The sequence below is a fragment of the Peromyscus californicus genome, unplaced genomic scaffold (genome assembly GCF_007827085.1).
Source record: "Peromyscus californicus insignis strain IS unplaced genomic scaffold, ASM782708v3 Scaffold_6__1_contigs__length_162567912, whole genome shotgun sequence".
Classification (NCBI taxonomy): Eukaryota; Metazoa; Chordata; class Mammalia; order Rodentia; family Cricetidae; genus Peromyscus; species Peromyscus californicus.
The window spans coordinates 83,060,967-83,074,925 of record NW_026294584.1 but is presented as its reverse complement, the minus strand read 5'-3'; the positions used below and the strand labels follow the sequence as shown (position 1 = coordinate 83,074,925).

General features: G+C 39.1%; 1 protein-coding gene across 1 annotated transcript in view; it reads left to right on the top strand.

The window, feature by feature from the left end:
• The window catches only part of Il23r (interleukin 23 receptor), a 64,464-nt gene that overhangs the window by 31,661 nt on the left and 18,844 nt on the right, over positions 1-13,959 (top strand). Inside the window, exon 7 of the mRNA XM_052721960.1 lies at positions 10,083-10,239. Coding sequence (XP_052577920.1) covers positions 10,083-10,239 — 157 coding nt within the window. The remainder of the gene's footprint in view (positions 1-10,082; positions 10,240-13,959) is intronic.

The following is a 13,959-nucleotide window of genomic DNA, read 5'->3' as shown; positions in this document are numbered from 1 at the left end:
GGAAACACAGCTAGTGCAGAAGTTGGTACCAGGAACGAGTTATTGCTGTGAAGAACCTGATCGTACGGGATTTTTTTTGGAACCAGTAGCAAGAAGGAACTGCATGTATTGGTCATTCCTATGGTATCTTAAGTCATGAGACTATAGAGAAATTTATTTTATGACTGGTTATCCGAAACTGAGTGAGTATCTGCTTCTTGTTTTGTTTTTATGGGTTGGTATTTTTTTTTTTTTTGCCTTTTTTTAATTGAAAAAAAAAGTTTATCTTTTCCAGCTATGGATCTCTGTGTTGGTTCCGTGTACTGCAAGAAGAAACTTCTCTGATAATGGCTGAGCAAGGCACTGATTTATGAGTATAGCAGGATGTCATTAGGAGTCATTTCATTGCTATGTTCCTTTAGCAGAACAAGAGTATCTGGTTTTCCCCTAGGCCCATGGCCTATCTAGTCTCAGGTTCTTGGCCACCCTAGCAGTGTCTGGCACGGGTTCCATCTCATAAAGTGGGACTTAAATCTAATCAGAGAGTGGTTGGTTACTCCCACAATGTTTCTGTCACTATTGAACCAGAGTATCTTGCAGATGGGTCACCATTGTAGATCTCAGGGTTTGTAGCTTGGTTGGTTTTTTCACTCTGGCAGCTTGCAGAGTACCTTCTAGCACCATAAACACTAGTCAACAGGGGTAACGTTTCTAGTTGGACACCAGCTGTACTTCTGAGTGTTCAGTGAGATACATAAGTATCATCTTCAGCAATAGGGCCTTCCCATCAATTTGTGGAAAGCAACCAATAGCCTTGGCAATAGCCTGAAGTGTTCTGGAGGTTTCCATGGGGCCCCTTTGGCCAGCTCAACTAGATACGACCTATTGTAAGGACTGGGATTTTACTTGGTGGTGTAAGATCTATAGTTGGGGCAATATCTGCCCCATTATTGGTGACTCCATTTAGATTTCTTTCACATATGCATGTATTTTGGAAAGTTTCTACAATAGTAGGTTTCCATACAGTACCTCAAATGGTCCTTAGTGTTAGCTGTCCCTCCCCATATTCTCCCTATTTCCCTCCTCTTTCATCCCCCTCCCCATTAATCCTCCCAATTCAGTCCCTCCCATCTCTCCACAGCAGTACATTCTATTTATTCTACTTCTCCTTCCTTGGAGAGGTCCTCTTCTCCTTCCCATCCCCTTACTAAGTCCCTAACTTCTGTGGTTATACAGATTGTAGCACACATATCAAAGGCTTAAAAACTAACATCCATGCTGGGCGGTGGTGGTGTACACCTTTAATCCCAGCACTCGGGAGGCAGCGGCAGGTGGATCTCTGTGAGTTCGAGGCCAGGTCTACAGAGTAAGTTCCAGGACAGCCAGGGATACACAGAGAAACCTTATCTCAAAAGAAAAAAAACTAACATCCAAAAATAAGAGAAAACATACATTATTTGGGTCTGGGTTACCTCACTTGGGATGATTCTTTTTAGCACCGTTCATTTACCTGCAAATTTTATTATTTTTTTAAACAATTGAACAATATCCCATTGTATAAATGTACCATAGTTTTATTTTTCATTCCTAAGTTGATGGACATCTAGGCTGTTTCCAATTTTAGCCATTATAAATAGAGCAGCAATGAATATGTTATAAATAGAGCAGCAATGAATACATTATAAATAGAGCAGTAATGAATATGAATGAGCAACTATCTCTGTAGTAGGATGTAGAGTCCTCTGGATGTATGCCCAAGAGTGTATACACTGGATCTTATGGAAAATACATTCTCACCTTCCTAATGAATCCACACACTGATTTACACAGTGACTGAACAAGTTTGTGCTCCCACCAGCAATGAATAAGTGTTGTGCTTTCCCTACATGATCTGTCATTTGTTTTATAGATCTTGGCAATTTTGACTGGTGTGAGATGATATCTCAAAGTAGCTTTGATTTGCATTTCCCTGATGACTAAGGAGGTCAAACATTTCTTCACGTGTTTCTCAGCATCTGTGTTTCATCTTTTGAAAACTCTCTGCTTAGTTCTGAACCCCATTTTTTTAATTATTGGTTTTCTTGATATTTAACTTTTTTTAGTTCTTCATATATTTAGATACTCTATCCAATGTGCAACTGGTAAAAATCGTTTCCCATTCTTTAGGCTTTTGCTTTTCCCAAATGATAATGTCCTTTGCCACACAGAAACTTTTCATTTTCATAAGATCCTGTTTACTAATTGTTGATCTTAGTGTCCACACTATCAGTGTCCTCTTCAGAACGTCTTTTCTTGTGTCAATTGATTCAAGCCTATCCTCACTTTCTCTTCTGTCAGGTTCTTATGTTGATCTTACATTGAGAGCTTTGATCCATTTGGAGTTGAGTCTTGTATAAGGTGATAAATGTGGATTTATTTAGACTCTTCTATATGTAGACATCCAATTGACCAGCATCATTTATTAAAGATATTGTCTTTTTATATGCATATATTTTATATAATGTATATTTCTGGCTTCTTTGTCAAAAAATCAGGTGTTCATAAGTGTATGGATTTACATCTGGATCTTTAGTTCAACTCCATTGATCAATAGGTCTGTGTGTGTGTGTGTGTGTGTGTGTGTGTGTGTGTGTGTGTGTGTGTACCATGCTATTTTTATTACTATCTCTCTGTAGTACAGTTTGAGTTCCAGGATGGTGATATCTCCAGAAGTTCTTTGATTATTCATGATTGTTTTAGCTATTCTGAGTTTTTTGTTTCCATATGAAGCTAAAAGTTGTTTTTTTTTCCAAATTTGTGAAGAATTGTGTTGGAATTTTGATGGGGATTGTGTTGAGTCTGTAAATTGCTTTTGGTAGTATTGCCATTTTCACAATATTAATCCTAATGATCCATGAGCATGGGAGATCTTCCCATCTTCTGATATCTTCTTCAATTTCTTCAGTGTACTGAAGTTTTTATTATACAAATCTTTCACTTGATTGATTAAAGTTGCCCCAAGGTATATTTTTTGAGGCTACTGTGAAAGGTACTGTTTCCCTGACTTTTTCTCAGTATGTTTGTCATTTATATATAGGAAGGCTACTGATTTTTGTGAGTTAATTTTGTGTTCTGCTGCTTTAGTGAATATGTTTATCAAATATAGAAGTTTCTTATTGGAGTTGTTAGGGTCTTTTATGTATAAAGTCATATCATCTGAGAGTAAAGATACTTTGACTTCTACTTTTCTATTTGTATCCTGTAAGCAGAGTTTTTCATATGGACAGACAGTCAGCTCTGTCCTGCCAGCTGCTCCCAAATAACCACACAGAGACATTAATTATGTCTCTTATTAATTATAATAATATAATATTATTAATTATAAATTCTTGGCCAATAGCTTAGGCTTGTTACTAACTAGCTCCTACATCTTAAATTAATCCATATTTTTATCTATGTTCTACCACATGGCTTGGTACCTTATCTCAGTACAACATGTTCATCTCCTGCTTACTCTGTCTCTTCCCAACCCTCCTGACTCCATTCTTCTTTTTCCCAGCATCCTTCTAGTCTCTCCCGTCCGATCTCTTCCTACCAAGCTCTTTATTAACAGTGAGAGCAATACAGCTTCACAGTGAACAAGAGGATCAGTCCACAGCATTTCCCCCTTTTGTCTAATTAAAAAGGAAGATTTTAAATTTAACATAGTAAAACTATATATATATATATATATATATATATATATATATATATATATATATAACAGTTACTGAATAAGAATTACAGTTACAATATTCATTCAATTTGTATTTGGCAAATTTAGAGAAAATATTCTATTATTTATCTTATCTTTGTGAGTCTAAAGTTTTATCCCTTATTTACCTTTATCATAACTAAGAAAAACTTTAAGTCTAATTGTTTAGTCTTTAAGTCCATCAAAGACCCCAGAAGGGTGTAATGTTACCTAATGACAGGGACATCTGCGTTGCCTAGACAGTCACCCAAAGTTGTTCTGTAATGTTGGGATACCCAACTTTAGCCTACATGCCTAGTATATCTGACAGACATTTTTGAGAAGCAGGAAATTTTGCAGGGCTGTCTACTCTGTCTTGGCAAGCTTGCCAGTCATGTTTTTTTGTGTCCTGCTGTTCCAGTTTGGACAGTATACTGTCAGCTATTGAGGCAAGGGCAATTTCTTTGCCCAAATGGCTAGCTTTTGCCATGAAGAAAGCAAGCTCCATACAGAGTTTCTTCATTGCCCATCATCTTTTTTTAAGTAATTTGGTGCTGTCAGGAACAGACCTGTCTCACTGTCATGAAAAGCCTTAAGTTATTAAACACCTTAAATGCCATATTCTATAAGTCTTTGAAGTGTATGAAGACCATCTATCTATCTAAACATGTATATATTTAACCTTGAAAACATATTTAATATGACTACAAGCTTGATTATTATATATTACTATCAACCTGTATTTCTTAATTATACATGACATTTTTAAATTAGTTACATAAACACAATACCCGAAACAAGAGTAGAAACATACATACATTATAGCAAAAATAATTTCAAATTTGTATCAATAAACCAAAATCCATACAAACGTAAAATATTTTGAGATTGATAGTTGATTTTTGGATTAAATAGATTCAATAATCTACTCTTTTTTCCTATAAATTCCTATATCCTCCCCTTTTTCTTTAGAAAGAGATCTTTGAATTTAACTCCTTTGTTTAGCTTTTTTCCTGACTATAACTAATAACAATTTGTAACCAACCCTCTTTAAATGATGACAAACATCCATAACAAATTTTGGGAATGTGGGTGTTTTTTCTCTAGACTGCTTCCTGTTGTCTAGGGGCACTGGCATCTTTGAGGGACCCTGAGAAAATTTAGGATAATGGTTAAGTCTTGGCTGGAGTAGTTCGTGAGGCTGGACCAGCTCATCCAGCAGCTTTAAAGCTATTCTGGATGTAGAACTCTGAGGAAACTGCAATAGAGGCATTTTAAGATGCTGGATCACCTGGGCCATTCATCTTTATTGGTGACTGGTCCCCTTGCTCTGAAAATACATAAACTTTTAAAGGTAGCATATATTACAAGTATGGAATATGTGGTGTGCATAAGTCAGTTAAAAATATTTTTTTGTTTTATGTTTGAGCAGGTAAAATACAGCATATGTTTCGTAGGTTTTTTAGGTTTATTTCTTTATTTTTGTAGCCAGGATTTTCAGGGTGTCTTCCCCCATCAAACCTGATCCATATCAGCCTGGAATGAATCAATCTCATTTTCTGTGGAAAAAAGCATAACCTCTTACCCAAAGCAGCATACCTATTGACTTCCATTTTGAAGTCAAGACATTTTTAAAATATACAGATTGGTTTAATCTAGCAGCTTTCATAATCCAACGTCTCTTAGGGAAGAGGAGGGAAAGGAAGGACCAAAAATCCCAAGATGAGTTTCAAAATTATTTGAACTGCATTTTTTGAGTAGGAGGTTGAGGGTAAATAAAGTCAGTGATGGAACAGGCATCATCAAAGGAAGTGACGCCAAAAAAAATTAAAATTTCTGTTTAGTTGACTTTTTGACAGATAGTTTTGATATATAAGGTTGTGGGGAAGGTACTGGTGAAGACAGATTTAAATAGGGTTGTTATGGATGTCCTTAAAGTTAAAGATCCCATGAGGTAGCTTTGGAGTTCTCATCACAGTTGTTTACACAGAGGGAGGTAATAGGCTAATTTTAAAAGGCTAAGATATGCTAAAGTGGTTTTTGGGTTTGGGCCTGTAGTAAGTATTCCTATATCCCTGAGTAGTTCCCCTCCTCCCACCCAGCCCCTGTTTTATTTTTTTCACTTTGTATATTATGTCAGTTGAATGTAAATCAGCTTTTTCTTAATGTAATTGGAGCATGAGTTGGTGGTAGAAGGTGGACTCTATAGAACAAGACAGCTCTCTGTGGGTACTAATAAAACTTGTCAGCGTAAAACATAGCCTCCCTGTGGTCACAGTTAGCATGGAGGGAGAAGCACACTCCCCATTCCAGAAACATTGAGAATGTGAACCTGCTTTGGTCTGGTCAAGGGGGGAAACTGCAAGGAGGGGGCCGGTGCCTGTGTCACTAGAAAAGCCGTGGAGGATCCTGTGATGTGCAGCCCTGGAGATGGGGTGGGGCACGTATAATAATCCACACAAGAAAGATACAGACACCTGATTAAGTCAATTAAAAATATATGAGTCCTTTATTAGCCAGTGACCAAGGGAAGGCTTATGCCTCAAAGTCTTGGGGCCAAAGCTCAGGGGAACAGCATTTTTAAAGGCAAAAGCCACAAAGACAATAATTTACATCAAAGTTAGATGAGAGAGTAACTTTGAAGCATTCATTTCTGGCAGAATATAGTAATTATTTTAGACATGACATGACAATTATTTTTTTATTTATACCTTCCTCAGGTATATTAGTTTATGTCAAGTTTGTATAAATATCCATTATTTTGGTGAACACATCTGGACCATGGTCAAGGTCATGGAAATATCAACTATGTTGCCAAGGTAGATGTGACTGTTGTCAGGTAGGAAGCTGAGAACTGTCTAAGTAAACACAAAAAGGAGTCAGGACAAGATGGCGTTATCTTAGGCACGTCGTAACTACACAGAGGGAGATGGGAACAACTACATGGTGGGTATCATCCGCACCAGGCCAGGTCCAGGAGAAATCAGGAGGAAAGGCCTTTAGTAAGATCCCAGAGAGCCAGAAAGTAGCAACCATGAGCCACCGTGTGTCAGAGGAGACAAATAGAACCCAAGGACAACACTGGAGAAGCCAGGCTTTTTGTCATCATAGCGAAGCAAAACTTTTGGCTATGAATGAGGCAGCCTCCTAACACACACAGAGAAAAGTTGCAGTCTCCATGCAGCTAGAGAAGGAGGCTTTCTGAAGAGGCTGCTTTTGTGTGGAGAATGTAGTAAAGAAAAACAGAAAGGAAAAGAGCTATTTTAGCGTTAGAAAGGGCATTTGCTATAGGAATCCTCAAGCCATTTGCCACTATGCTGTATAAAATCTAGGTCTGCACAAATGTACATCAAAGGAATCATGTTTAGGCCACTGAAAGCCATTACTTAAATTTTTTGTGTGACAAGATGATGTTACAAAAGAAAATTGGTACTTTGGGTATGATTTCTCCCCCCAGGATAAAGCATTTTGAGAAAAGCCACCTGGCAGGAGAATCTTTAGTTGGCCAAAAATGGGTTGTATCCATTATGAGGCTTGATGAGTCAAGCAAGTGGAAACACATGAGGGAAGCCTGCACCACTCTGCTTCCTGATCTCCCAAATATGTGGCCATTGTCACACCCAGGAAACCAAGCTGAGTTTGGGCATCCCCAAAACTGGCTGGTTTGTAGCAATGAGTCCCAACCCAATCTCAAGGGAGGCAGCTGCCTAAACTTTTATTGAGTTAGTCCAGAGATGGTAGTTGTCCCAAAGATGAGAGGCTTACCAGAAGAAGACAGAGGCAAGTATAGCGTGTGGAGAAGCAGCAGTAAGCATAGAATGCCAGGGACCCCAAAGAGTGTCTGTTACAGCTGAGCCCCATCATGGGCTTTGGCACCATTATGATAGGTCTCAGCTTAGGAGCTCAAGTGCACACTGAGGGGGGGATGGGTTGTCTGAGGCGAGTTCAGACCCATGAGGCAGAATGTGTGCCCCCTTTTACATGTTTCAAAGAAATGGGAAGGTCCACAACAGCACTTTGAGTCAATGTGCGGAACTGTCTCTAATTCCAGGAAGCAGAAGGGGAAGAGGGTTTGCATTTTGAGAAAGGAATGAGTGACCTTGAAAATGTGAAGAGTAAAGAGAAGGGACCCATTAGTTACTATGTTTCTATCACTCCTTTAGAGTAGACAAAACTCCTTCTCCATCAAGTGATTAGAATCTCTGGCTGGATTAATCACTTTGGCTAAGGGACAACCTCTAGGAAGGTGGGCTCACTTGCCATGCTAAAGAGATAGAATAATTAGCTCTTTAACAAGGTACTATATTATTCTTCCTGCCCCAAGTTCAGTAGTAACGTAGGGCTATCAGTCTGCACACTTTTCTGAAATATTTAGAAAGGTGAGACTTTTCTTTTTCTTTATTTCTAAGCATGTTTCCCAGGCTTTTTCCCTATAAAGGAAGGGCAGGGAAACCACTAAACTGGACCACTCTATGGGTAGAAAGCAAGTTTATTTGAGAAAGTTCAAAGCTACCATGGCCATCTCTTAGGGGACAGAGAGAGAAAAGCAAAAGGTGAGGAAAGCCTTGCAGTTTTAAAGAGGCATGCTGCTGCAGGAGAAAGTGGGAATAGCCTGGAAATTAGAGTATCAAGTGGGGAAGGTCTGTGAGCCAGGAGAACCTGAGGACTAGAGTGGGGACTTTGACAGGTATTACTAGGGAATGCATGCCCCATTGCTGGAGATATTCGGCTGTAGGGAGATAAGAGAAGCAATGGCTCTTCCTGACAGACAGAAACCTGCTTCATGAGTTTCTGAAGAATGCTGATTTCAGGGTTTTGTTTATCTGCTAGCAATTCTTCTGTTACCTGGTCAGTGTCCAACCTGAGCTGAGCCTAGAATATCATTTATGACATTGTCGAGGGCACTGCCATTTTGGGGGGGCCCATTTGGATCGCGCATCCCCCAATGTTTTAGGATTCCTACTTAAAATCTTGTGGCCTCCATGACAGCTGAAACGCATGGCTTTCTCCTGCTGTAGCTTAAGTTTTGCAGCATAACTGCTCTGGGAGTTTTCTTTTTAAGCTCTAATAATGTCCTCCTACTTCCATTTGAGTCTATTCTTAAATTGTTTTATTGATAACCCCAAAAGAGACCCAATTAACTTCCCATGTATCAACACAGGGCAGGTGGGCCCTGATAGCTTAGAGTCTTTTATAGGACAGGTAAGTGCTATGTAAATGACCTATAAAAAGGGCCAGAAGTCCTTTTGAGAACATGCTTTTCCTTCAGCTCTCTGGCCCACTCCCCTTCTCTAGGGTGCTTTCTCTTTCACAATAAACTGCCCCTGTTTCTACAACAATACAGTGGACGGTGCTTGGCATCCTTCCTGCTCCTCTGAGTGCTAGACTCTGTGTTCCAGCTACTTATCTTTGTAGTCTTCCTCTTGGCACCTTAAGCTCCTGTCAAGAACCGACTCAGGGGCTGGAGATATGGCTCCTGGCTAAAAGAGCACTCGATGCTCTTGTAAAGGACCAGGAGATCAGTCCCAGCACCCGCATGACAGGTCACAACTATCCATAACTTCAGTAAGTCACTTTCCACAGGGTGCTGCTGCTCTGAGCCCTGGGTCCCTCTCCTGGCTGAGCCAGCTAATATGGAGTGTGTTTTTCACTTTCTTTGATAACAGATGATACCACAATCACAGTTGTATTCCTGAGCTATTTTCTCTCCTATTTCCTTTTCATTGTATTTTCAGAGTCCACTTTTCTTGGATGTTTTATTTGCTCTCATATACTTGTGCACACACTCATACATATTGTACTATTTACACAAATCTTCAATAAGAACCAATTTAACGACTTACCTTCTGAGTATTTTTTCTAATTTTTCATGAATAAATGAGACACTTTCCTCATTCAGGGAGGTTATTCATATAAATAGTCAATGCTTGCCCTGAATTCAACCCCCAGCACCAAGTAACTAGGCAACAGGTGCATATCAGAAATCTCAGTGCTGGGAGGTGGGGACAAGAGGATCAGAAGTTCAAGATTATTCTCAGCTACATACCATTTGGAGTCAGCCTGGATAAAGAATACAAATGATTAACAGATTAATCCTCCATCCACTGGGGTGAGGAGGGTGAGGGACGGGCAGCTATTCCAAAGTATAAAATGTATCATATTTTGGAATTTCTGAAGATTTCTAAGTTTGTCAAATATAAACCAGTATGGATTTTGCTTTTAATTCTAAAGCTTGCATGTGGTTGTGTACATTTTATAGTACTCTGTTCTTGCCTATTTTCTCTGGCTCTGGGAAGTGCCCAGAATCTAGTGGGTGTTACCTAGATCTGCTGAATGGAATAACTATTTCCTCCTCACCACCTCACTTCACTACCATTATGCATCCATTTAGGTTAAGGAATTTGACACTAACTTCACATATGTGCAGCAGTCAGAATTCTACCTGGAGCCCAACAGCAAGTATATGTTTCAAGTGAGATGTCAAGGACCGGGTAAAAGACATTGGCAGTCTTGGAGTTCGCCTTTTGTTCACAAAACTCCCCTCACAGGTGGGTATGTTTAAATACTGTGTTCTCTGCATCTCTCCTTTTGATCTTCTTCTAAGTGTTCTTTCAGCTTGCCTGCGACCCTTGAGAAAGGCTATTCTGTGGAGGGCGACAATATTGAAATCATCATTTGCTTTGAGCTTTTTAAGGCTGACAATTTGTGAAATGGTTTAAGCCACCTGGAGATGCTTGGGTTTCAACACATTTACTCACATTTCTTCCCACAAAGGGACTAATTCTACACACAGTTGGGGTGACAATCCTCACAAACACAATGATTTGTTATCAGTCCTTGTTTTGGAAAGTATCATTGAGTTACAGAAAAAATAAATGCATCACAAAAAATAAAAAAAAACATATAATGTGACTAAACACTGATTATCTCTATATTAAAAGTAACCCGAAAGAGTTAAAAACACTTAACCATGGAATTAATGACTTCTCAGCAAGACCTCACTGATGGAGATATAGAAAGAGCTCATTCCTATTATTATTAGTTTAATTACATATGCATTTAGTCACACCACACAATACCACCTTCTTAGCTGAATAGATTTCAATTGTAAGCAAGTAATAAAAGCCAAACAAGTACAATTGTCATAATATTCCAGAGTGGCTCCATGAACCAGATGTATGCCTTTTATGTATAGTTTATACGCCAGATTTTGTTTTGCTTTCCAGAAACAACGCATCTGGCTTAATTATACTCACATCAATAATAATGTCGTTCTTATTGCAACAGCTTGACAACTATGATATGTGACTTCAAGTGGATGGAGCCCAGCAAACCAAGTTATTTTGGCGCCCCCTGATGTCCAAATCCTAGAGCTACATTATTAGGAGAATAATTCCAAATAAATCATCAGTTCTCTATTTTTAGAAGTTAAAATTTAATATTTTCCGTCTTAAGTTGGTATTGGTAAAACTTCTTGAGACTTTCCATACAATATAAAATATATTTATTTAGTAATTAAATTCTTTTTCAAATTTTATTTTATTTTGATTTTATGTGTATGGGAGTTTTATTTATACGTTTGTCTGTGTGTGCCTGGAGCCCACAGAAGCCCAGAAGAAGGCAGTGGATCCCCTGGAACTGAAGGTATAAATGGTTGTGAACCACAGCGTGGGTGTTGGGAATCAAACCCAGATCCTCTGGATGAGCTCTTAACTGTTGAGCCATCTGTCTAGCCCCAAGTAACACCGTTCTTTTTTAATGAAACCCAGAGTTACTCAAATGAGTGTAATTGAGCATAATTTGCTTAAACTTACAAAGCACTGTTCTCTGTAAGCTTGTTTGTTTTCTATGTTCACCGTATTTGGTTGTGTAATTAGCACCACTTTGTAAATGTAGAAAGTGAGTCATGCTTTGCTAGGCAGTCTGGCACATTGCTTGTGGGTCATTGCACTGAGCTGCTCAATGCTGTACATTCTCATCACCACTGCTCAGCACTCCCAATCTTTGTCATTCAGTTCTGTCTGAACAAGGGGAATGGCAGATAACCTGTCCCTCTACAGGTCAGGGGCAGGCCAACAAATGGTGTGTGCATGCACGTATTTGGTGGTTTTTGTTTTTGTTGTTGTTGTTTTAGACAGAATGTCACTCTCTAATACAGGATTGTCTTGAACTTGCGACAGTCCTCCTGCCTCAGCCCTCCAACTGCTGTAATCACAGGCGTGTGCCATCATATCCAGCACAAATGTTGTTTACGGACAAAGGTCTAGGGTAGAAGGGAATAAGAACCTACAAAGTCTGAGCTTCACGTTTCTTATTTCATAAGAAGAAATTTCACTTAAAAGTCAAAATAGCAGTCAAACGTGAAGATTTATGCACCCCACACACTCACTTAAAGGAACCACAGGCTATTCTTTTGTTCCACATCCCTTCCCGTGATACATTTAATGAGAAACAGTGGAAATACTAGAGAAAGTAAAAATTTTTAAACTCAAATACATATTTTTCTTTGCAAACACAATGTACGTTTGTTTACTGTGAGATCTAGAAATATCTATTACTCACATGTCAATGAATTTATGCTAGTATTTCCTATGCACGTACATTTTTGTGATTGGAACTGCAGTGTTTTCTGGTTTGCTTATGTAGTCTACTTGTAAGTTTTTAAACACCTTGTTTAATGGCTACACATTGTTCTAGTTTATAGACATACCATGACTTATTTATTTCCTTTTTTGAGATGATTTTTTTTTTAATATATATGGATGTTTTGCCTGCATGTATAATGTCTGTGCACCACATGCATGCAATCTCCAAGGAGGCCAGAAGAGGGCATCTGATCCTTTGAAATGGGAGTTACACATGCACTAACATGTGGATGCTGTGAATCCAACCGCCGACCTCTGGAAGAGAAGACAGTGCTCTTAACAGCAGATCCATTTCTCCACCCTCATTTCCTTATTTAAACAAAATTTCAGCTACTTCATTTCAGCATTATCAGTAAGCTTCTTTAAATAGATTTGTATTTAAACTTTTACTTCTTTATGTCTAAAAAAAGAATTATTAGATCAAGAGTTAGGCAAATTTGATGCTGGGAAGATGGCTTGGTAGGTAAAGGGCTTGCTGTGCGAGAAAGAGGCTCTGGGTTCACATTTCCAGCACCCATATAATAGCCGTGTGCAACAGTGTGTATCTGTAATCCCAGTGCTCGGGGAGGACAGAGCCTGGCAGATCCTACATGCTGACGAGCCAGTCACTCTAGCCCATCAATGAGCTCCAGGTTCAGTAACGGATCAATGTCTCAAAAAGAAAAAAAAAAAAGGCCAAGAACAGTAGAAGTAGAACTGAATGTCAGTCTCAGGTTGCCACATGCACATACATGGAAGAAAGTATCCTCACATACACAAGCATACACACATATGCACAGTTAAGCACATACATGTATACAACACACATTCAGTGTTAAGCATATACACACATACTCCAAGTTAAGCACATATACACAAACCACACATATATTCAGGCAACACACACACACACACACACACACACACACACACACACACACACACACACACGGAGGGGGATTAAGCACATTTTAAGATGCATGTTATCAAATTGTTTTTTTTTAAATTCTGTTGGTAATTTTATATATAAATACACTGTATTTACATCATTTCCACCCCTATGTCTCCTTCCAGCCCTCTCAAATTCATGACCCCTTCTCCTCCTCCTCTCCCTCCTCTTGTCCTCCTCCTCCTCTTCTTCTTTTTATTATTCTTTGAGACAGGGTTTCTCTGTGAAGTCATGGCTGTCCTGGAACTCACTCTGTAGACTAGGATGGACTTGAACTTGCAGAGATCCACCTGCCTCTGTCTTCCAAGTGCTGGGGTTAAAGGCCTGCACTACCACTTGTGGGCTATGGCCCCTTCTTGTGCAAATATATGTATTTGTGAATCCATTCAGTGTTGTACTTATGTATATGTGTTCAGAACTAACAATTTGAGATGAATAGCCTATAAGGGAACTTAACCCCAAAGATAACTAATTTTCCCTCCCTCAGAAGCCATTGCTTGTCTGTAGCTCTTCATCTAGGGGTGGAGTCTTGTGAAATTTCCCTCATCTTCGTTGGCTCATCAACTGATGTATTCATTATGCAGGTCTTATTTAGGCAGCCATATTGTTGAGAGATCATGGGAGCAGCTCCCTGTAATGTCTAGAAGACACTATCTTGCAGCAAGCATCTTGGTCCTCTGGCTCTTACCATCTTT